This window comes from Python bivittatus, unplaced genomic scaffold, assembly GCF_059951505.1.
Source record: "Python bivittatus isolate LINGU-HERP-01145 unplaced genomic scaffold, Pbiv_v1 ctg000190_np1212, whole genome shotgun sequence".
In the NCBI taxonomy this organism is placed as follows: Eukaryota; Metazoa; Chordata; class Lepidosauria; order Squamata; family Pythonidae; genus Python; species Python bivittatus.
Genome location: NW_028277042.1, coordinates 7,248,414 through 7,272,493, shown reverse-complemented (window position 1 = coordinate 7,272,493; position 24,080 = coordinate 7,248,414). Strand labels below are relative to the sequence as shown.

The following is a 24,080-nucleotide window of genomic DNA, read 5'->3' as shown; positions in this document are numbered from 1 at the left end:
CAAACGGGCGCCCGCCAGCGCCCGAAGCTGCGCTCGGGAAAATCTCTGCGCATCTACGCCGTGGGGTACGGTAAACCCGGCGGGCACGCCCCGAGCCCCTCGCAGCCCAGCACCTCCGCCGCGCGCGCCCCCCGACCGCAGAGGGGGGGAGGCGGCCGGCCCGGCGAGGCGACGCGAGGCGCGCTCCCGGCCTCCCGCTCGCCCCCCCCCCCAGCGCGCGCCCCCGCCCTCTTAAACGCAGCGCTCCAGCCCTCCGTCTTCCTTCTGCTGCCCGAGCAGCGCCATGGCCAAGGAAGGCGCCGAGAAAGCCGAGGAGACGGAGCAGATGATCGAGAAGGAGGCGCACGGCGGCGGCGGCGGGGGCCACAAACCCGGGGATGCCAAGGAGATGCGAGCCGTGGTGCTCTCCGCCTTCGGGGGCCTCAACAAGCTCCGGGTGTCTAAAAAAGTGATGCCGGAACCTCAGGAGGGGGAGCTGAAGATCCGAGTCAAAGCCTGGTCCAGTATTATTATTATTATTATTATTATTATTATTATTATTATTATTGTTGTTGTTGTTGTTGTTGTTGTTGTTGTTGTTGTTGTTATTATTATTATTTTTATTCCGCCGGGAAGCATCTTCCTGCCTTCCTCGCTGTGTCCCTTTGGATTAGTCCAATCCTGGGTTTTGGCAAACGAGCATCGTTGGGAGAGGTTTGCCAGCCGAGGACGAGACGCTGAGAGACTCTTTGCTGGCCTTCGTAAACGAGGGGGAGAAGGGGACGGACCCACCCCAAAAAGAAGCCCCCCCCCCCCGGTCCCGTCTCCAGCCACTTTTGTGAAGTTCCAGCGCCGTTCTCGGTGGGGTGAATTCGGCAGGGAGCCCCCCCCCCCCGCCCCGTGCCCCTTTGCAATCGGTGCCTTCCAGCGCCTGCTTACCGTTGAGAAAGATCCTTTAAAAAAAACCTGGGGTTTATTCCCAAGTTATGGAGCATTTGGCTGGAACCTTAGAGAAGAGCCAGGCTTTGACTCAGCAGTAAATGCAGCTGCACTCAGAAGTCATTATTCCTAGGGGGAGAAAAAAAAATGTACAAGATTGCAAGCAAAAATATGATTAAAGTACTTTCCCCCCCCCCCTTTCTCTCTATTTTCGGGGGGGGCTTAATATGGGGTGACTGGGGATCCTAAAAGTGTGAACCTGCATGTTTTTGTCAAGGGACTTGTGCATCAGAAAGACGTAGCCTTTTCAAGGGGAGCAGCATTTTGGCCTATTCTGGTTTTTCTGGCACCTTCACATTTCTCTTACATCTGTGACCAGAGTCAATATATATATATGTATGTATGTATGTATGTATGTATGTATGTATGTATTGACTCTGCTAGATACGGACTGATTGCCTTTCCTTCTGAGAGCATCAGATTCTTTTCTTTTGTCAAGCTCAGAAGGAATCCTCTCTGCTCTACACTTAATCCCCAGCTTTCCCTCCTAGCTAAATTTTTTTTCCTGCAGATTCTCTTCTTAGAAGGATGCAGATGACAATTAGACAATTAGACATACTGGAATTATTTAAGGCCAGCAAAACTTCTTGAGTTATTGAGAGCTCGGGCAAAGCGTGGGTGAACGGTTGGGTTGGAACTTCTAAAACTGAGTACAGTAGTCGAAATCAGAAGGAATGAAGGCAATGCTAAGCCTGGCTTGCTCCCTCTTGTTGAGCTCCTTTGCTTACTTAAAGGAAACGCACATATTCAAGCAGCAAATTATAACTTACTCATTGTTATAATTTGAGGGTGAAGGTAACATCCTTGACTCCTGATGGCTACATGGACAGAGCCATGCAGTTTTTGTGGTGGCAATATGGAAGCGGTTTGCCATATCTTCTTCCCGATTATTTCATCTACTCTGTAGCCCTGGAATTCCCTAATGGTTTTCTGTCTAACTAATTGTCATGCCCAGTGCTGCTTAGCTTCCCAGCCCAAAGTTGAATAAGTTGTTGCTATCTATAAATTCAATGCTTTCATGTCAGATTCAGCTCAATACAACCCTTGGGAACTAGTTCTTTCAGCTTCCTCATTAGCTACAGTCCTGGTTTTCCGTAGAGGTCTCCCATCCAAATACTAACCAGGCCTAATCCTGCTTAGCTTCTGAGCTGAAAGAAAGTAGGTCAGGTCTGGACTGTGTTGCTAGATTTCTTCTGAAAGAATTTGAATGTACAGTATGAATTTAAAAGTATTGTTAGAAAGAAGTCATGGGACTTACCTGGTGGAACATTTTTTTCCCCTTTTCCAGGAAAAACCATTTTAAAAGAGGCTAGAGGGGTATACGTCTGTGCATGCAATCTTTCTCTGGCTTTTAACTGTTGGTCTTAATTGTTTTAACATCTTGGGGGGGTTGAGTTTATGTTTGATGTTAAATCACCAGTATATATTTAATTTTGCCCCACAAAGCTATTCCCCTCTTCCAAAGAATGAGGGTAACTGGAAGGAAGCAGAACAAGGAAGTCATCAAAATATAGGAACCAGCATATAAAAAGTGGTTTTAGAATTAACTACCAACCCACTTCCTCTATCATCCTGTTCCATATTAAAAATGCGTCTTCCTAATGATGGGGGTGAAGGGGTGGGAGTTTGGCTATATGTTTTCATACAGATTAAGTGATTAGAAGTGCATCTTCCCCAAATGGATGGAAATGGGTCTTGACCACTAAAGCATACTGTGGAAAGTTTCAATTCAGGAATCCAGCCAATTTTGCCTATTTCAAGCATGTTTCGTGGGGGTCGGCCTGTTCTTTCAGCCTCCAGATTTTCAACAGTTAATCAGTGTTCTGTGAACATGGAATGTAATAAATCTTCATAAGTATATTTTTGGGGGTCCCCAAATGGTTTTGGAACTTTGGCCAATGGTGGGGCTTCACAATGCCTCCTTCTGTCTCTCCCACGTGCTTGGGTGTATTATTTGCCATGGCACATGTGCTGCTATCCTATAGGTCAAAAGCAGAGATATAGGAATTATTATTTGGCAAATGGTGTGTTCATAGAATGTAGTACCTAAGCACTTGATCTATAGCAGGCATACAATATGTATGATATAGTTTTAGTTAGATGCATGTTTCAGAGTACACTGAAAAAGTTAATTTGCTCTACCAAGTGTTGGGGAAACTGTGGCCCTCCAGATGTTGCTGTGCTGACTCCTAGAAGTCCTAGCCAATTTGGGCACTGGTTAAAAACATGTTGGGAGGTCACAAGTTCACTGAAAATCTATAATTTAAAGGATCTGTTAGTGGTGTGAGCAGGAATTGGAGGAGATGAAGCTACACATTTATCAAAGCTATATGCAGAGAAGAGATTTAAAATGTCCCTCCTCTCAAGACTGAGCTTCAGGAAGCTAAAAAGAAATCCCTGGGAGCTTAGCTAAGAAATGAACCAGAGAGGTGAACATCTTGACGATCAGTCCAAGTAGAAAGTCTTTTATAGTCTTTTCGATTCAAGGGTGAGGCAGTGGGTGGGTAAGACTAATCTATTATTTAGAATATTTCTCCACTTGGAAAATGTTGCAAGTTTCAAAATGAAATTCCCCATATAGACCATCCATGCATCAAACGTCCCAAGAATTTCAGCCCTGGAGCTCCTGACATCATTAGTGTGTCCTGACAGCATATATAATTCCATACTGCCACCTTGCATTAGGGTCCATGCGGAAGTGAAATTCCAGTTGAGAAGCACTCATGGATGAATGACTGTTGACCTCTGTTGCAAAGATTCTCTGACAGTGTGAAGGTAGAAAATATTTTAGCGCAGGTATGGTATGAGGAAGGTATCACTTATGGAAGCATTTTCCAATAGACTTCAAGAATGGAAATATCTCCTGCGTTCCACTGGGTCAGCAAACCACACTTCTGCCATCCAAGTGTGGCGCCTGTTACACAAAAGCCCTGGCATTTTATGGGAAGAAAAAATAAAGGTGAAATGTTGCAGTGTTTATTTTAGAAGCTCTTGAACCCTGAAAGAGGCATTATGGCATGGGATGGGTGGGGAACAATGATTTGTTTTGCTAAGGACCAGGTATATGATGGATCTTGCTTTCTCTCTTAAATCTGCTCAGTTTTATTGAGGGAGCAAATGGAAATTCTTCTGATCTTAGACTGTGCTTAGTTTCATTTTGCATTACAAATGGTAGCTGGCTGTATTTCTCTAGCATACCCTGGACCCATCCCATTGCTTTACTGCACATGGACTTGTTCTGCCTTATGTAGTCCTTCATATTCCAATTCAGGTCATTATAAAATATATTCTGCAGCAGTAAGCATGATGTTTGTTGTTTACTGAAGGCTTACATTTGAAAAAGCAATGAGCATGGGTTAGTGAAGAGTATCGTTCTTGTCTTTTTCATCTGAATGCACATCTGGTTCAATATTAAGCCAGAGTTCTCCATTATATCCTTTAAGACCAATATTTGGATGTCTCTGTGATCTCGGTGTTTTATATATTGAAGTTAGCCATTAAGAGTATTTCCCCTCTTTCTGATAAAAAATTTAACTCAGAAGGACTAACAGTAGGATCATACAGAGGGAAGGAGTATAACTGGAATGTGGCAAATCATTAAAAAGCACACCAATAAAAAAGAATGAGACAGCATTCTCCAGTTGAAGCCATCTTCAGTAAATTAGACTTAAATACCCAAGGAATAAAATCTTCTTTGTCTTTCAATAAAACAAAACAAGAACAGCTTAGCCTTAGAAAGAAATTCCCAGTGCTGGGGGTGGCTATTGTCTTATTTCCACCAACAGTGCTTTCCATGTTGATGGAAACTGAAAGACTCAAGGGAGAATGGGGTTATTCAAATAGCTTTGTCCAAAATCCTGCACAGTTTCGTAGGTTGCAGTCAATGTCTTAGATTGTGTACAGGTATACACCACAAACCCAGAGAAACTGTTGTGACAGGGAGTGATGGGCTCATGATAACCAAATTTGGTAGATAGTCTAGAGCTCATGGATCAACTGACACTGCCTTTTTGAGATATTAGGGGCCATGGAACACAGTCTAATGAAAGTTACCAGTATTTATGGGAAGTGAATGTTATGTTTCATTTTTTAAATTGTATGCTACCTTAACATACCATAACCATAATAGCTTCCTTAAAAATTAAACCACTTGCTATCTCATCACTTAATATTGGCTGTCGTTGCTCAGTTGAAGGCTGAGCTGATTCATTTTTGTAGTCCTAATATTTTAATCCCACTATTTTTTCAAAGCAGTATAAACTAAGGTGGACTTAACTGTATGTCATCTTCAATATATAGACAAGCAAAACCTGCCCTCCCCCCAGCAAAAAACAAAAACAAAAAGACAACCAGGTTGACCTTGGTAGACTCAGAAGATAAAATGAGTCCCTGGGCTGGAGATCCCATCAGTGCACAGTTCACAATCTGACACAACAATTAAAAGATATTTTCATTCATATTTCCAAATGTGATTATTTCTGGCTGAAATTAATCACATTCAGCATTTTCTATGTCAGATCTTTTCTTTGCAACTAACAACAACAACAAAACTTGCTGGCCTTCAGTCAGATATCCTGGTCTTCAGAATTCATTTGCTTTGCATGCTAGAAAGCAATGGAATTACTCAGAGATGAACCTATCTTCGTGACTTATACAAGACCTAGCATGGCTTGACTGAGTATCTAGCAAGCTGTACCCTTTATTTTGGATGTCAGCTCTCATAAATACAAACAGTTATCATAGAACAAATCAATCCAGAGTTCTCACTCAAAGCGTAAATAATCAGCTCGAATTATCATATTTTGAATACTTTTGCAAAGACCCAGCTCTCTTGAGAAGTCTATAATGCTGGGAAAGGTGGAAGGAAAGAAGAGAAGAGGACAACCAGCAGCAAGATCGATGGACGTGATTATAGTGGCGATAGATGTGCCATTGAAAGTCTTGAAGGACCAGGCTGAGGACAGATCATCCTGGAGAAAGTCTATCTGTGTGATCACCAAGAGTTGGCACCAACTTGATGGCATATAATCAACCAATGATCATGGATTGTGGGGAATGTAGTCCAAAACACCTGGAAGGTATATTTTGCTTCCTCCTGGTACAGAGGTGAATGCAAGTTGAAGACTTGGGAAATACAGGTTCAAATCTTTTTTTCAGTTCTAAATCCTCTCCAGGCAACTATAAGCTAATTATTGTTTTTTTTAGCCTAGCTTACCTTAGAGGGTTGCTGTGTGACAAAATATGCAGTTGAATCATGTAGCTGATATCAATATGCAGTTGAATCATTTTACTAAGCCAAAAGTACCATGACATGTCAGTAGGGGACCAGAAAAAGAAAACTTCATTAGATTTTCTTTACATTTACAACTTTCGGAGATTTCTTGAATCGCATCCAAGCAATTTAGACAAAGGGCATGTTAGAAATGGACACAGTTCTTGGTATAATGGTGAATAATTTCATTGTTTAATTATGTGCAAGGTGTTATGATACCTGACCATCTATCTGCCTTCCCCAATCTGATGCTTCTGAGATGTTGTCAGTTATGAACCTGAGACCACATGGCCCATGATCAAAAATTAGGAAAGTTGCCTTCAAAGCATCTGGAAAGCTTTGTGTTGCTGACTCTTTCCTCTGGCAATGCTGATAGAAAGTCATGTACATTGAATCAGATCCATTGCTCAATCTATTGTTGCTGTTGCCTATTTCTTTGAGATTAAATTCTGGAAACTTCAAAGATAACATGCTGGCTGTTTTTAAACCAGCAATTAATTATTGTGTGATACTCAGAGGAGACACAGAGAATGAAACAATGTATCTTGAGTTTTTCTTAAAAAGAAATAGAATACAGTGACAAATCTTTTACCATAATACCATTATAAAATGATGCTTGAGCTGAGCATAGTGAAGCCAATTCTGGATTTTTAGAAGTATTTAGCTGATTTTCTGTAGTAGCCTTTCCTAGTTATCTGATTCCAAGCAAGTATGCCAAATTTTGTTCCGTCTATCCAATGCCCTTTAGATTCCTCAAAGTCAGAATCCTGGCTAGATGTTATGGGGGTTGCAGTTCCCCCCTTCTGGCTTTGAATTCCAAATTTCTATCACGCTCATTGATTGACTCTTTCCTGTGAACAACTTCACAGTTGGGAGTAGAAAACTGTATACCAGACTGACGTCCTTGGAGAAAAGGTCCAGATTAAACCTCTGGATAGTTAGTTTGCTTTTGCTTTTAAGTGGATGTGAATGATTGAATACTTGGCCAAAAACCAGTTGATTTCATTCACTATGTTATGGAGAGAAGAAATGGACATATTATTGGCTTTGCTCTGTCACTGGGTTCAACCTTATGTTAAACCATGGTTTGTTTTGACCGTATTTTGAATAAACAGCTTTATTGTCAATTACTCCATTAATATTGTATTTAATTCAGGGCCCCCAAAGTATTATTAGAGCTAAGAAGTAGCTTTTTGCTTTCTTCTCTGTCCAGATCAAACCTGCATTCTTTGGTCTTCTCTCAGACACGGCATGTGCTTTATTCCTTCAAAATGGCTGTCACTTTCGGCTGGTGCCCCCCACAATTTTTAACTCCTTGTGAGACATTTACTTGTGATTTCCTGAACAAAAGATGTCCCTGGCAACCTTGGAACTCATGACTGAAGTTTCCAACAATCTTTTTGGCTCCATTTACCCTATTGTTTCCAAACCTACAGTCTTACTCTGTTGAGAAGCTTTTTTTTCATCACAGGTGACACAGAGTAGTAAACTGGGATGACGGATTGAGTAGAGCTAGTCCACACTGTTCAGGTTCAAACTATACTAAAATGTGTTATGTTTGAGTTTGTCTTTGCATGGTGCTACAGTTATGGAGTTCTACTAATACTTTCTGTATCCCAAAACATGAACAGTGAATTCAGCTAGGGGAGGAAATGCAAAGAAATCTGATAAAGAGCATTTTGGGTTTGCAGCTATCAAACAGCATGGTAGTTTATTTCAATATCACTTTGGTTGTCTGTATCATCTACCGTGGGATGCATGTCTTCATATCTTCCTTTCTCATTTTCTTTCTTTACAGTGGCTTAAATTTTATTGATCTGATGGTTCGCCAGGGGAACATTGATAATCCACCCAAAACACCACTTATACCTGGATTTGAATGCTCTGGAATTGTAGAAGCTGTAGGTGACAATGTGAAAGGCTACGAGGTAATATGATGGGTGCTTGAGAACAAAACAATAGGTTCATAAATTATGCTAAACCATAACATACTGTTTCAGTTTTATTATACTGTGATATGTGGATCTACCCATCATGGCTTCGTGTTATGTGTGAATCAGGCCACTGTAGGTTATTCAACAGGCTGTAGTTTAAACATCCTGGCATGCTACAGTGTCAGAACCCTGCCAAAGTGTTGAATGCTGGGGGGGCTCTTCATTCAAGTGTTGGGAATTAGTACCTCTTGATAAGGATATAGTGGAATCTCAAATATGGAATAAATCAGTTAACCAGATATTAGTGAATTTCAAATTGTGGTAGAGCACCTGATGATTCAGTGGCCTGGTTCATGCATCAAATTAAACCCTAACATAGTTTGTTTGCTTTGGAGTTAGAATGATATATCCTCTACCCCACTTCACTTATGGAGTGTTCTATGTCCACCAGAGGACTGGTTTGAAAAAGGCCGGTTTATAAATATGTCTGCATATAGCAAATGTGCAGCAACAGTGAAATAGAAGTAACTTTTAAAAGGCTGGCATCATAACATAGTTCTGTTTATATATATATATATATATATATATATATATATATATATATATTCATTCATTCATTCATTCATTCATTCATTCATTCATTCAGATTAGCCTAGGAGAAAATGTGCAGTACTGCAGAAACAAACAGATCATCATCATCATCATCATCCCTTAATGTCAGTAGTTATACTTGGTCCCAGCAGAACTCCTTGGGGGTAAACTGAATAGGATGAAAAGGAGAATCAAACAGGGTGAAGTTCCCTGCATGAAAGATGAGAAGCTAAGATATTGTAAAGGAGGGGTCTCAAATTCACAACCCACCAAGTCATTTTCTGTTGCCTGCAAAAAAAAAAAAAACAAAACTTGAAGGTGTATGCATCTCTCAGCTGGGAAGGATCCCACATTGTTCCCAATCCATGTCAGGAGGAGTGGGGCAGTAACAAGGGAGGCAAGAACAACTAGACTGACAAAGGAAGAGAAAGGGAGGGAGTTGGCTTGTCTGTGACCCAGAACAGTAGAAGCCACCTCAGTTGTTGTAAAAGCAGCAGAGGGGTGGCTGTCTTAGCTAGGGTAGCAACTCATCAGTGTTGGTCAGAGGCTATGGATCCTCCTTGGGGCTGTAGCTGAGTACTAGGTCACTGGCAAAGATATACAAGACAGTAGCATTGGCTGTGTTCATCACAGATACTCTAGGTAACTGGCCTTGTTCCCTCACCTTCCAAGGACACCTCAGGTAGAGGGGAGACCCCTGCATAGGGGGTTGATGACAGGATCCATGAACCCCATGTGGGGTGATGTCCAAGGCCTGGTAGGTATAAGAGGGGAAAGCCTTTATCTGAAATTTGAGGGCTTCACATTGAGCAGGGTTCCTCTCTTGCTTCTGTACAGCCATCAGCTTCAATGGTCCCAGCTGCTCTCCCCACAAGAACCAGCCACAGCCATCAATGCCATCTAAGTGGCTAATATAAAATGGCAAAAATGTGGTTATGTTTCACAGTAAAGTTCTTCTATTTAATACATGTATGCTTAATACCCTTATTTTCTTCATTTTTGACTCACTAGAGATTTCAGTGATACGGCCTTTGGGCTAATGAACTAGTCTCATATAACACTCTGAGTTTGAGATTCCTGCTGAAAAGTAAAAGCAGTAATTTCTTCTGGGCCCTAAATCTGTTTTTCTTAGAAAATACAATAAGAAATAACCCAGGGTTATGGAGAGTCAGAAAATAATTGCATTTACATCTGTTCAGTCCACAGTCGAGTCAGTAACTTATGAATTGTTAAACTGTCTACTATATCACCCATGGTGTCTGGCACTTATAAATCTTAGCTGTCTTTCTAACCAAGAGGATACAGACTTCCTCCTGCAAAATTAAATACAGGCAACCATTTGAAATGTTACCAAGTTCTTAGCAATAGCTATGGCTTGTAGAACTTGAGGTACCCTCTTTTTATTATTTATTGTTTCAAGGTTGGCTTACCACGTACTCTTACATGTTATATTTGTGTATTATTGGTCTGGAACTGTAATCAGTAAACATAGCCAGCCAGTCTGTGAATGGAGAAGCCTCCACCCCAGCTGTCATTCCATGCCTGCATCCATCACATATTCTCAAAATTTCCAACGTACCACTAGCCCCAAAAGACTGGGGCCCTAGGAAGAGCTCATTGTGATTTGCTTGTTTGTGGCTTAGCATGTTATGTAAACCCAGTCAACTGTAGTTAATTCTTCTTAAGCCAAGTAACCTTTAACACATTGTGTACATAAGCTAGTACTTCCATTCAACGGAAGGTAAAAGTAAAGGCCCACCACTTAGGGTTACAAGGAACTACACTCCAAGTCTGCAATTCATTAGCCAATTGATTGGGTTGGTTTTCACTTCTTTGGAGGAGGGGATTGTAATAGAGACCCTGTTCTTAATTCTAAGCCGACACCCATTATATACAAATACTGCATCCTTTTTTTGTTTGTTAAATAATGAAACGAAACAGATAAACCATTTCATTTCATAGAAAAATCCTCCCTTTTGCTTGTGGGGAAGAGAAGATAGAAAAATGGACATGTCATCCCGTTTCGGTAGCTTTTTAGAGCTGCCAGCAAATTTTACAAGTTTGTAATCTTTTCTGTATCCCGAGGCAATTGAAATGGCACCTCAGAGATGCTATAAATGTTTCTGTGCTATAAACCTCTCAGTCCACCCCCACAGCCTTTGACTGAACAGTAGTTGTACTCTAAAACTGCAGTAGAATTTGATCAAGATCAAAAAGTACAGTTGCAAAATAAATGGATACCTGGGAGATAAAAAGAAAGGTGCATGCCATTTCATTTTCTGATTTTGAAAGGTCACCACCCAAAAGACATGCAGAGAGAGCAGAATTTGAGATGATCCATGATGGAAGATATAACCACTGATTGAGCATTTAACAGCATTTAATATTTAATAGGGGTGTTCTTTAAAAACAAAAGATGGGATTTGTAACCAGAATTATCCCATTTCAGTTCCTAGTATTGCTATTTTGTAAAAAGAATAGGTGATATTACAAAGAATTTACAGACATATCCAAGTCAGCCTGACTTGCAGTCCTGCCTTTTTTTTAAAATTCCCATTGTGATAGTTGTCTTAGTTCGGACTCAGCTGTTTTATTTATTCATTTGAATCACACTACTGTGCTTCATTGTTCGTTCAACATTTATAATAGGAGGGAAGAACTCAAGGTCATCCAGATGTTGCTGCAGTACATCTTAAGCTCCTTCAACGAGCATAGTGAGATGGGCAGTGTCTAAATTTGAAATAAAACTAATAAAATAGTGGTGACGGATACAGGACACTGAAGTTCAGTAATGTCTGGAAAGTGATCCAAGTCACTATTGCTGTTTTATATTTCTCACCAACCATCTCCTGTCTGGTAGCCTGAAGGTATATTGGGACTGTGTCTCTCAAAATTCTAAGAAAATCCCATCCGGAACATGATTCAGTAAGGCTGCAATCCTGAGTAACTGTAAAGAAATGAGCTCTCTTAAATATAAGTAAGCTTATGTCTAAGGAGCATGGTTAGAACTATTCTACTCTATGACTAGTCAGGCTTTGCAGCATAGGATTGTAGCTCACGTTAATGACACCAGGCTGGGCCATAACGTCATATCCCTGCTGGCCCACTGGCAATTATTTCATTTGTCATAATAATACATTTCTTGGGAGGGGGAAAAAGTATGGTGGGCCATACTAATTAAGTAGCCAAAGTAATTTTATTTCAGATGAGTTCATATTAAGAATCCCATTAGTGTAGCAAAAGTCTTGAATTGTAATCTATAGGAAAGTCAATTTAGCAGTTTAATTTCATTTTTCTTCCAAAGCTGTACGTCTGTATTGACATCTGAATAAAAACGCACTGAATATTTGAGCGTGCTATGTAGAATGATAATATCCAGTTTTGAAAACGGATCTTTGCTATTTTGTATTTGAAATCGGTCTGCCTTTCCCCCCATCCCATATTTTATTGTATGAATAATTGCATCTGAGCAAGGAGAAGAATGATTTCCTCCTCTGAAATCTGTCAAAAAAAGCTAATAAAGTTGAATGTAGGCAGAAGAATGTAGCGATACACGTGTTGCAATTGGAATCAAATGGTGTTCTCTAAAACACAATTCAGCATAGTGATGCAGCTTATAACTAAATTTAAATCCACAGATATTAAGAATGTCAGGAGGGGGTGGATTTGTAATCACTGAGAACTTTAAAATGTGAAGTATATAAAACTGGCTTTGTTCAGGTGGGAATAGACCAGCTCATGTAAGCTACTGATTATTTTGAACTCACCTTCCCAGAAAATGACGGAAAGCATTGGGTACCTTTTGAGATAGTCTATTGTCTGTGTAGCTCTTATACTTTAAAAAAAAAGAGTAAGCTTGCAGTCTAATTTGAAAAATTGAGGAGACCCATCACTGTATTTCAGGAAAAAATACAGTCCTGCCCAAAGGAAAAGTGGGATAGAAATATGGTATAATAATATAGGACATATTTTGACATGCTTTGCATCATTCCATGCCCGTGGTGACTCTCATCTGTCCCCATCATATGTGGCTGCAGCCCTTATCACTTGATGTTATAGTCACCAAGGGACAACTGCAGATGTCTGAAACCAGCCTGTACTTTGGGGGCCCCTCTGTGAGGATTATCCAGAAGGTTGTAATCAGACTGTGTTTCTTTCAAATGGTTTTAGATTGGAGACAGAGTCATGGCTTTTACCAACTACAACGCCTGGGCTGAAGTTGTATGCACACCTCTTGACTTTGTGTACAAAATTCCTGATGATATGAGCTTCACTGAAGCAGCTGCTTTTCCTATGAACTTTGTAACTGCGTATATGATGCTCTTTGAAGTTGCCAACTTGCGAGAAGGCATGTCAGTGCTGGTTCATTCTGCAGGAGGTGGAGTGGTAAGTTGATTCAGTTTCACTTCTGTCCTATAAAGAATTATAAGTTTGGATGCCACTGTTAATAATTGCTATTGATGTGGACTCTGCAGCCCCATCTTAATCTTCTTATAAATCAAGAGGGTAAGATGTCAGAAACACATAAAAGCAAGTATATGTAATAAGCTAAATAACTGCTTTGTCAGGTTCCTTGGCACCTGCCTCAACCGAGAATTCTTCCAAGTACAACATTCACAAAATCATCTTTAACAAGATTTATTGAGATGAAGAGAGAGCGTTACAAGAATTTCAGCAACTGAATTATTTCCACTTTAGAATCAATGTATCCCCAAAACATTAGGGCAGAGAGTCTCTTAGTTTATTTCTAACAGCTTCTCTGTGAACCAGCAAGGAGGTTTTTTCACTGATAATGGAGATACTTAAAGGTAGATTCAATCTCTTGAATCCTTGTCATTCTGTGAACCAACGATTACATGTTCTTACTAGTATCAAAAGCTGTGTTGTGACTGTCTCTTAAAAAGGCACGGTTAAACTTAAAATGTACATATTGTTTTATGAAAGACATTGGCTGCACTTGATGTTTAAAGCCCTGATGCCTCTCTTAAGTGACAGACAAGTTACATCTAGCTGTCATTTGTTGCTGAACTATAACTCCATGCTGACTGTTGTGCTGGGAGATTGTAGTTCAGCAAATATCTGAAGGGGCACCAATTCCATGGTTCAATCTGAGTAATCATTTGTCATAGTGCAGTTGATATTGCTGAATAAGCTACACTAATGGAGGTCCAAATACATAGAACTGACCTGGGATTTAGTATCTAGACCTGTGGTTCCCAAGGTTGCTGAAACTTGTACTTTAGCAATATATGGAATGGTAGGAGTTGCTACCATTGGTGCAGACCAGTTAGAGTCAGAAGTGCATGGTTTTATAGGATGTTCTGTAAATGGTGAACCTTGCACTGTAAGTTAGCATGTTCACTGATCAGAAAATAATATTAATCTCTCTCTTTCCTGGATGGTGCTTGGTTCCCCAGCATCAAAGCTTGTTCTTGTTGGTTAGAAGAAACCCTTAGGAAAACAGGAGACAGTGGAAACCATCTCTTCTGCCCCCAAAAAGGTGTCTTCAAGGAGTTTGCATCATATAAATAGAAGAAAAAAAAGTGCAAGAATTTCGACCTCAACTTCACTATAAATAGGGCTTGCATTTAAAACCCAGCAGTTACCGGAATTCAGTCTGCTTATCATATTTTGTGTACTTTAATGCCATGTATGCTGTTTCAAGCTCAGCTTGTTGGAAGAAGTCTGGCACCTTGGCGAAGAAAGTCTATCATGATTTCCATTTCAGAATAAATAACCTGTATAATCTGGGCAAGAATATTTATTGGCTTGTGAATTCTGGCTTTCATTTTGTGGCTATTGGTGCATCACCTCTGAAAATGATTGAGAGATCGGGAAGTTAAAATTGAGAAAGGGAAACAGGAGCTTCCAAAAGTGAAAGTATCTGGGCTTACCATGTAGAAGTAGAGATACTCAGTTGGGTAGTTTTGGAATAATCTAACAGGATTTTATGGGGGAAACTTTTTTTTTTTTTTGAAGTAAGGATATTCAATGTCATGTCACATTCCCTTGAAAGATTTGGAGGGCCTTTGGAAGGGAAAGATGCAAGCTTTACTTTGGGCCAAAATCTTGATTGTGCAAGCTACAAATGGCCTCACAAAGATAATAAAATAACTTCAGTAGCTCTCTTTACCTTTATATTCTTGTTCATGATGAATGATTACTCCTGAGTCATTGCAATAACTGCCTGGAAAGTATAATCTCATTATATTGTAACTCAGTATAAACAAAGATTTTTATTTTTGTTGAATACTTTCTTCCTCACCTTCCTCCCTCCCCCCCCAAAAAAAATCCCACTCAATGCAGACCACTCAGATAATTTGATGCTACAAAAAAATTGAGTGCAAAAGAACTTTGGAAGGAGTTTGGGAACTCCACAGGAGCCTTACTATTTATCTGGTTTGCACATAACACTACACAATAATGTGGTTAATAACAAACAGTTGCAAGAAGGTTAACCTAGAAACTCCCACACTAGCTCATGATAGGAAAAATATCTACAGCAGTAGAAACCAAAACAATTATTGCCTATAAAGTTGGTTTATAAAAATGCAAGGGAGTAGGCATTGGACATGGCCCCAAGAGAGATATTTGTAGGCTTTTGTGGATAACATATTCCAAGGCTTTAATGTCTTACCGAAGGAGGACAGCCAAAGTACCCCATTTATTTCTAAATGTCATGAACATTCTTGAGCCATCCAGTGGAACAATGGAGGTCCTGTAGCACAAGAATCTTGGACTTAGTTTTGCATTAATGAAAAATTCCATGTCATTGTTTCAAGTACTCCAAACATTCCAGGAGCACATGATATCTTGCAATATCAAAAGTGTGGGAAGTCTACGTTTTGTATAGTCTCGGGTGAATTGATTTATGGAGAGCTGTCCACTGGCTGCTTTGCAGGAAAAGCTGACCAGGAGAAGGATGAAGGGCAGGGCCATTCCCTTTGAGAAGAATGCAGCATCTTCAGCAGGGGGCTTTTTTGATTGTTCACTGGACTTGAAAGCATTGGAGGAATGGGCCTAGATTTCAAAGAGTTAGAAGAAGAAAAGTTAAAAAGCTGAATTTAAAAAAAAGGGGGGGAGGGGAGGGATGGGAAGGAAGGACAGAGATGTGGGAGAGAGGAACCTGCAGCCAGTTATTGGTGTGTGTGCACAAGTGTGCAAGTGCAACTGCTGCTGAAGAACTCCGTAATAGAGGACATGGGGAGAGAAAGGCTTTGGCCTCCAGACAGAAGATTCCAGAAGGACCTGGCACTGGCACACCCAGCCCAGTCTGGGAGAAGCAGCAGCAACAGCTCAGATGGGTAGTACTAGGAGATGCCCAAGTGGGATAAGTTCCCTGTAGGTTGCAGAGCGGCAGAAAGCTTAGTAGTAATCAGTTGTGTCCCTGGAGAGGGACCAAGCCAGGAGAGAGAGAGAGAGGGAGGGAAGGAGGGAGGGAGGGATTGGTCCTTCCTTCCATATTTGGAGTGCCAAGTAGCTAGCGGAAGACTTAGCGGAAGAGCTTCAGGAGTGGTGCGGAAGGCTGAGCTGACTGCAGTGCAACAGCCAACCATATCAGTAGAAACCAGCAACACCAGCAGCTATTCCAGTAAAAGAGAGAAAGAGTAGCAGAGCTCAGCAGGCACAATGGGGGAAAGAAGGCTGGTAGAAAGAAGCAATAGGCCCAAGTGGATATGGTGAGAGAGTCCTTGTAAGGCCTGGAGAAGTTGGGCAGGAGGAGGAGGCAGGAAGTATTGATATGGTTGCAACCAGTGTCTGCCACATCATCAACAGATGCAAGAAAGAAAGAGCAAGTTGGTCACCTAGCAGAGTGATCATGGCTGATTTGGTCCCCAAACCAGGCTTGAACGCCAGACTAAAAAGAGCCAAGGTAATCAGTGACTTCTAAGAATTTCCACAACTGCATAGCCCCTCAAGTACCTTGCCTGAAAGGGATATTTGTGACTGGATGGTGGTTATACAAAACTTCTGAGTTTAGAGAATCTTTCTTCAGAAGAAATACTGGCATATTTTAATGATGCAAGTTAATTAAAAAAAATGACTAAAACAATGAAAACAGATAGTGAGTAAAAGATGAAAATGACCCTTAGCTGAAAAAAAAAAATAGCCTAGCTCGCATATTGTGAAAACACCCATAGAAAACTAAAAGCCAAAGCTTAACAAGACAAGAGGAGGTGGGATGTTATGCTGGTTCAATGTTGACATACAAGCACGACCAGAATATACTCAGGATGTGAGTCCTGACAACAAAAACATGTGGGCATTGATCATGAGGGCTTTGCATCTTAAGTGTCAAGCCAACAGGCCGCCAAGTAGCAAAGGAAAACAAGGCATTTACCAATCCCTAAATCAAAACACCCCAAGAAGAATAGATAAGACGTAAGTAAAGGAACTAAATGCCAAACCTTTAGCAAGAGAACAGAAGGCCAAGAACAATGGAGGAACAGAGTTATAGAGGTATCTAACAGAAATTGCAGGGGACTAAGTAAGCTAAAAATAGGAGCAAACTAGAAAACAGGGTCATGGAGCTGTATCAAGGTGTTAGGGTCACCAGGAGATTGGATAAATATAGATTCATAAAGAGAAGTCAAAGTCAAGGCAAACAAATACAATCATGCTGATCAGAAGATGGATCATGAACTTGGTCCCCAAGGCCACTGGTTTCTTATATCAGTACAAACACTGAATGAAGACATTTGATATCCTTAGATTAGAGCATATATTTCTCTTTTTAATGTGCATGTTTAAAGTGCTTCCCTTCCTTCCTTTTGAACTGTCTAGTGTTAATTTAAGATCATTACATTTTCGCTGCATTTTGTCATCTTCATTGAGGAGCTGGTGTACTGGTTCTTTTCTTTTTTCTTTTAAAGAGAAAAAAAGAAGCTTTTTTTTAAATTCTTGGCATCTCAGCTCATTCTGAGCTTTAGCCTTTCTAATGCTATTTCTGTAATTCCAAAACATGTTTGCACATTCTTCCTTGGTAACTTGTCCTTCTTTTTATCTCCTATGGGTGCCCATTTTTGTTGTCAGATCTTCACTAAGCTTTCTGCATGGCAACACTGAATTCTTCTGTTTTTTTTTCCTTGTCAGAATTGGTTGCAATTGTGCTTCTAGCATCTCCTTTTCTGGAACCCCCAGCCACTGTGTGCCACTTTTCCCATTAGCTTGTTCTGTCATGGAACCTTATTTATGTGTTTATTAAAATTCACTTTTTTGAAATCCAAGAAATAAGATTCAGCTACACTGAAGTTTTCCCCCTAATATCAAGCACTCTAATATTATATGGTCACTTTCCCTGAATTTTCACTTCATCAACTAAGTCTTCTCTATTCTTTAGGCACAAGTCAAGGATAGCTGATTCTCCTGTACTTTGCTTCACCCTCTGAAAGGAGAAGTCTCTAAAACTATTGCCTTGAATGAAGTAGCTGAGGGCTTAGTCAGGATCCATGTCTGGATGCCCAATGAATATGTGAGAAATCAATTCAGTTACTGGAAATGACTATTATATTGAACTGTTTTCTTTAAAAAATCTAAAACAAAGACTTCAAGGCAGTTATTGACATTTTTGAAGCAATACACCACTAACTTTATGTTTTAAAAAAGAAAATGTGATTGAAAGTCCCCCAAAACAGTAGTAGAAAAGGCTCAAATCGATGCCACCAATAAACTTAGGATTCTATGAAATGTTAGAATAGATCAAAAGATTTCTTCCCTCTATCTCAGTGCAGTCATTGCACCTGAGATATTTTTTTGGGTGTGTGTGTGGGGAGGTGTGCTACCCTTTTAGCCTTCCAAAAACTGTGAAGACCTGGCTCTTCCCCCAAGCAATGGGCTTGGTGGGGATGAGTCAAGGGGTCCACAGTATGGGTGATCTGGCACCTGGTGGGAGGGGTCTGATTTGTTTTAAAATATTGTTTTTATGGGTTGTTGTGAGCTGCCTAAGATCACTGTGTGAGATAGATGGCCATATCAGTTCTTTAAATAAATAAAGTTAAATAAATAAAAGGTATATATGTGGCCCAGAGGAGTCTTCAAAGATGAGGGATTGGAAGACGTAGTTGACTGCATCTTATCCATGATTATGGTACTCAATATGATTGTGATACTGGAAAATTAGGACCTACCTCTCTGGAATGGCTAACCATTGGTTCTTCTTCATCTCTGTTGACAAGATTTCAAAAGATCTTGGCTAAAACCTAAAACCTGAAAATCTTTCTTCCACTTGGCATTTTCTAATGTTGGATCACATGATCATCATCCCTAGCTAGCACTGCCAATAGTTAGGGGTCTGATCATCCTTTCTTCATCCCAGCAACCATCTGAAGATCTGATTTCTGTTGGATTGGGGAGCCTCCTGAATAATGTGGAAATAGATATGGGGAGAAAGGGGGAAATTAGTTCATCTGACTTTTATTTATTTCCATTTCACCCAGCAACCAGTTGCTCCCTTCCTATGAGAAGAGAAACCTTCCTTCCAGGAATGTCATTTGGATCCAAGTACTGTCCATGTCTTGCCCAGTAAGCAATATTAATATTGCTTGCCCAGTAAGCAATATTGGGAAATTAATCAACAGGGGGCTATTATGAGTGTGTGCCTTTTACAGGGGTTCTGTCTAAATCAAAGCATTTCCATTTTTCATTACTAAGAAACCTGTTCTGTCAGATTTCCCCATCACTCTGCAAATTATGTCTCTCTATATATACTCTCTGTGTGTGGGTGTGTATATATAAATGTAAGTTTTAATGCAAAACTCTACTTACTATAAATATTTTAAACATGGAAGCCCTTTTCTGTGTGTGAAACACTCCTGAATGCTCCTGTTTTTGTATGTGGTTATTGAGCCAAATGCTGCATTGCCAGATCTCCAGGGAGTTACTAAGGAGAAGCTTAGTAATTCTGCTCTGCTTGTAAGTCTAGGAAATATCTGAATTAGGACACTTTGCTTTAAAACTGCAGACCAGCTGAAATTTTCCTACATCTCTCCTTTTTCAAGTATGAATCTGAAAGTTCCCCTTGCAAATGCTCAATTCACATCAAGGGTGGTTTGTTTTAATCAAATAATAAACTGCTCATTTAAAAATTATCTGTCCCAATTTAACAGTTGCCTAACTTTTGAAGGCAGTAAGAGAAAGGAATCATTCTTTATTCCAGTTGAAGAACGACTTCCTGGTATCTTTACGTAGGTGGGAAACATTTAAAATACAACGGAAATATCATAAAATATAATAGCCCATTTACCAAAAAGACAGAGATTTCTTTTGGATTCCGCAAACCCAAAGTGTGGCTATACAAAGCCAAGTGTGGTAAGTGTTATCAGGGAGCTTGTCAGCTAAAGGAGGGAAACATAACAAGTTTCTGATAACATACATTATGAGAACATGTTTGTTCTTCATAACAAACATCTGATCACCTAAGAAGATGGGGTAGTAGAGGTGAAGCAAATTCCATACAAAGATCCTTATTAAAAGAGTGTGGTCAATGGTTTCAGCTACTACTGATCTACTGGGGGAAACAGGTTCATTATATTGTCACATTGCTGAACTTCCCTGTATCAGAGCCGGTAGGCTTTAAAGAATATTCTCATATTTGAGCAAAGGTCTTAAAATAATAGGCTGGTTGGATGTACAGAAGGTTTGCTCCATTTTGATAATTTAAAAATGTACTCACTATGATTCCACCTCTGTGATGCATTGAAAAAGGAGCTCTCCAGCATCTCATAGGGCATAGATGGCTGAAGCACTTGTGAGAGACAAGTAACAGTGTTTTTCTATGAACAATCTTTTTCTTTGTTGATTGGAAATCAGCAGCAAACAGAAGGAGCTAGACCTGAATGGTTAACATTTTAATTTCTGCTAGTAATTGAGTTTGGAAAGACATACTCTTCCCTCAATCCCCAGGAGTCCCATTTGCACTGAAGTACAGCATTTGGCACATATTTTATGCCTGTAGCAGAGCCTTTGAAAGTTTGGATTGTACATGCTCTTATGAATTAAATTGGGCTTGGAATCTGGGTTCAGTTGAGGTCCATAACAGAGTTGAGCCAAGTTTTTGACCACAGATAGCTAAGTGCTTCTTGGCTAAGATTTGAAGCATGAGAAATGATTATGCCACCCTAATGATTCTCTTCATTAAAATAAAAGTTCATATCTACAATCACATCACATTATGAGAAGCTTTATATTCTGGTAAATATATGGATATGTGTTAGCCATAACTTGGAATTGATTTACAATTTCTTTATTTTTGTTTTTGTTCTGTTTTGTTTTGTTTTCAATTCCCCAGTCTAGACAGTAGCCCCTAGACTTCCTGGAAGTTCCCCATCCAAATCTCAGTCTGATCGGACTCTGCTTAGCTTTCTCAAGATCAGCTGAAACCAATATCTGCAGTCACCTGCTGTGGCAAATCATACAACTACAAACAGCACATCTTACAAGTGGTTATATGTGGCCCAATGGCAATATGAGGTTCTTTGATCCAACCGCGTCTTAGAAGCAACTGGGTTGTCTTAATTCTGTCCCTACCCTTATTCTAATCCTACATTACAGAATGGGGTACTTTTAATTATTTTATTATATATTACAACAATGTGCTGCTTTTCAGAATTTCTCTTATCTAATGCAATTTACAAATCACTTTGAAAAAAAATGTTCAAAAATTGCAAGAAGCAATGCTAACATTATATATAATTTTGAGCAGGATATAAATTCCATAAATAAAGGACGTGTTTTCAGGTCAGTTGTTGGCAGAGAGCCCTATGAAGGAGCAGGGATGGGGCAGACTGAGTCAATACCTGTTGTTACCTTCATCTGCCTTCTTCTATGTCCTCAAGTCTTCTCTGGTTACAGAAGATCAGTAATGAATGGTACACATAATTAGGTGACACACTTGATATATCCATGCAGCTAATGCACAAATGCATTTGTAGGGACAAGCTGTTGCTCAACTCTGCTCAACGGTTCCCAACGTTACTGTCTTTGGAACGGCATCTTCCTTCAAGCATGAGGCCATCAAAGATTCTGTGACCTACCTGTTTGACCGAAACGTGGACTATGTCCAAGAAGTTAAAAAGTAAGTGAGTTTGTTTGTATTTTACTTGATGAGGAAATCACTAATGAGAACTTGTAAGAAGCTAATGGAGGTGGGGGTTTTCGAATGTTAGCCACTGCATTCTGTTTTGATTTTTTTTTTAGCTGACAGACCACATTCTGCAAGAACGGAATGTGCTCAGTTTTCAGTGGGCTGTTTTAGGGTCTTCCTGTCTTTAGCAGCCTCCTCATTGTCCTTCTGAAAGATGGGTTTCCCTTTTCTCCAAACCTGCTGATACTTCTGCTTTCTGTGGTTGATACCAGTTTGGTTGTGGAGCCTGAAATTGGAAATAGAAGGATTTATGAGATGTTTGATGCCATAGCAAAGGGATCTCAATAGCATGGGTAAATATGCACATTGTTCTCATAACAGAACCCCCACTGTGTAGATCACACAGTTGCAAAATAATTCCTTCTCTTTAGAAGCATCCAGATTATAGGGTTTAGCATCCCAAGAGGTCCAACCATCTTCTTTACTTGGTACAGAAAGCAGGACAAATCGCCTGGGTGTTCTGTCTGTTTTACCTGTATCTCTTGATCCATAATTTTCTCCCTATAAAGATACTTTCTCCAGTTTCAGAATTTTGTTCCACTGATGCTGCTGAATCCTGTAATTCCATCATTCTTTTAAAAATACAGATTGCACTATGAAACATGTTGACTAGCATTAAGATTCCCTTTTTGGAAGTGCAGAATAAAAATGAGTTTTATAAACAATGTGCTGTAGCTTAATATGGCCAGGTTCCATGCTAAGCCTAGCAAACTATTTGCATGTAATATAATTCCATAACTTTCTCTATCATCAGGTGCCCATTGCTCTTCCATTTTCTGTAAACAGGAAAAAAAATGTATAATCTAGGCCACTAAGTTTTAACCTATGTCCTCATAACTGCTATTAACCAATTTCAGACAATAATTGTCATAAGATAAAAGTGGGTCTCGGGAGTTGGAAATTATTTGGTGCACCTTATGCCTTTCAGACTCCCTAGAGTACAATTATCCATAATGACTGCACCAGTGATTTTCATAATTATTTAATTAAAGTAAGCTATTGTAACAAACATTTCTTTTTAACAACTGCCATAGACAGTGATACATACTGTATATCCCACATAATTGTAGAGAATGGTCAAAACCAGGTTTTCACAGGTTTGCTTAATTTAAAGCAGAAACAGGCAACCTGGTGCCTTCCACATGCTTTGGATTCATTGTCCATCAACTTCATCCATCAGGACTAATTGCAAGAGATTTTAGTCCAAATTCCTGCCAAGCACAAAGTTACAGACTTAAAGAACTGCAACATGGAATTTGCTTCTTAAGGATAGACAGAGGAGTTGATTTTACATTGTACGTTTGTTTCTAATCTTTCTGTACATAAGTGGCTCTAAGGAAGCTCACGGTGAAACTCAACATAATAATAATGTGAATTCACTTTCTCACTGAATGCCTTTCAGGCATAAATATCAGATCTACCTGGTATTCTCTTCCATGCAGATGGATCCTCCAAAACTTCTGCTGGTTACAGCCTATTTTCCTGGGACCCTTGGCTTAATTTTTAAGGATGCCTACAAAGATGTTCAGACTTTCTGTAAAAGCTGTTCCTTCCTTACATTAGGCCAAGGAAGAGAAAAAGCAGAGGAAAAAAGAGAGTTTAGAATGAGTAAAAGGAGAGTATCAGAAGCAGAGAATGAGTTTTGTTTTTTCTTCACCTCTAAATATAGAGAAGTATCTTCTCTGTTTTCTAAATACTGTAGGTCTTGACATGGCTGTATTTTCATTTTAATTCATTGCACTAAAGAAAATTGAATAAACGTAGGTGACTTGTAGTTTCTTTCCAATCTATTGCCCTATAAAGGTATTGGAAGGAATTTTGGATCATGAGGACAAGTAAAATATCACTGTGCACAAGGGGGCAGTATCCGCAGCAGTAAAATTTCGCCTTTGAATTTAGGACAGTTCCTGGTGGCTTCATAGATAAATTTCTGTAGTTTTCTAGGCAACAGTACAGAAGTAGGTTGTCTCTGCTTTCTTCTAACCCTTAAAAAGAACTCGCCTACAACTCCTTGCTTTTGAGATTTCCCATTCAAGTACTAACCAGATTTAACATTGCACATCTTTTTCAGTATCAGCTGAGGTTGGCCATGTAGTCCTACCGGATGGACTGCTGTTCTTATCTCAGCAGATAGCCATGGATTACCCCAAACCAAATATTTTAA

The 24,080-nt window shown here is 39.9% G+C and overlaps 1 protein-coding gene across 1 annotated transcript in view; it reads left to right on the top strand.

Moving 5' to 3' along the window:
- The first annotated feature begins 283 nt into the window (after positions 1 to 283).
- Positions 284 to 24,080, top strand: part of VAT1L (vesicle amine transport 1 like) — a 60,025-nt gene continuing 36,228 nt past the window's right edge. The window contains exons 1-4 of the mRNA XM_088135996.1: positions 284 to 498; positions 8,049 to 8,178; positions 12,946 to 13,161; positions 21,705 to 21,847. Of these exons, the coding sequence (XP_087992122.1) occupies positions 284 to 498; positions 8,049 to 8,178; positions 12,946 to 13,161; positions 21,705 to 21,847 (704 nt within the window). The remainder of the gene's footprint in view (positions 499 to 8,048; positions 8,179 to 12,945; positions 13,162 to 21,704; positions 21,848 to 24,080) is intronic.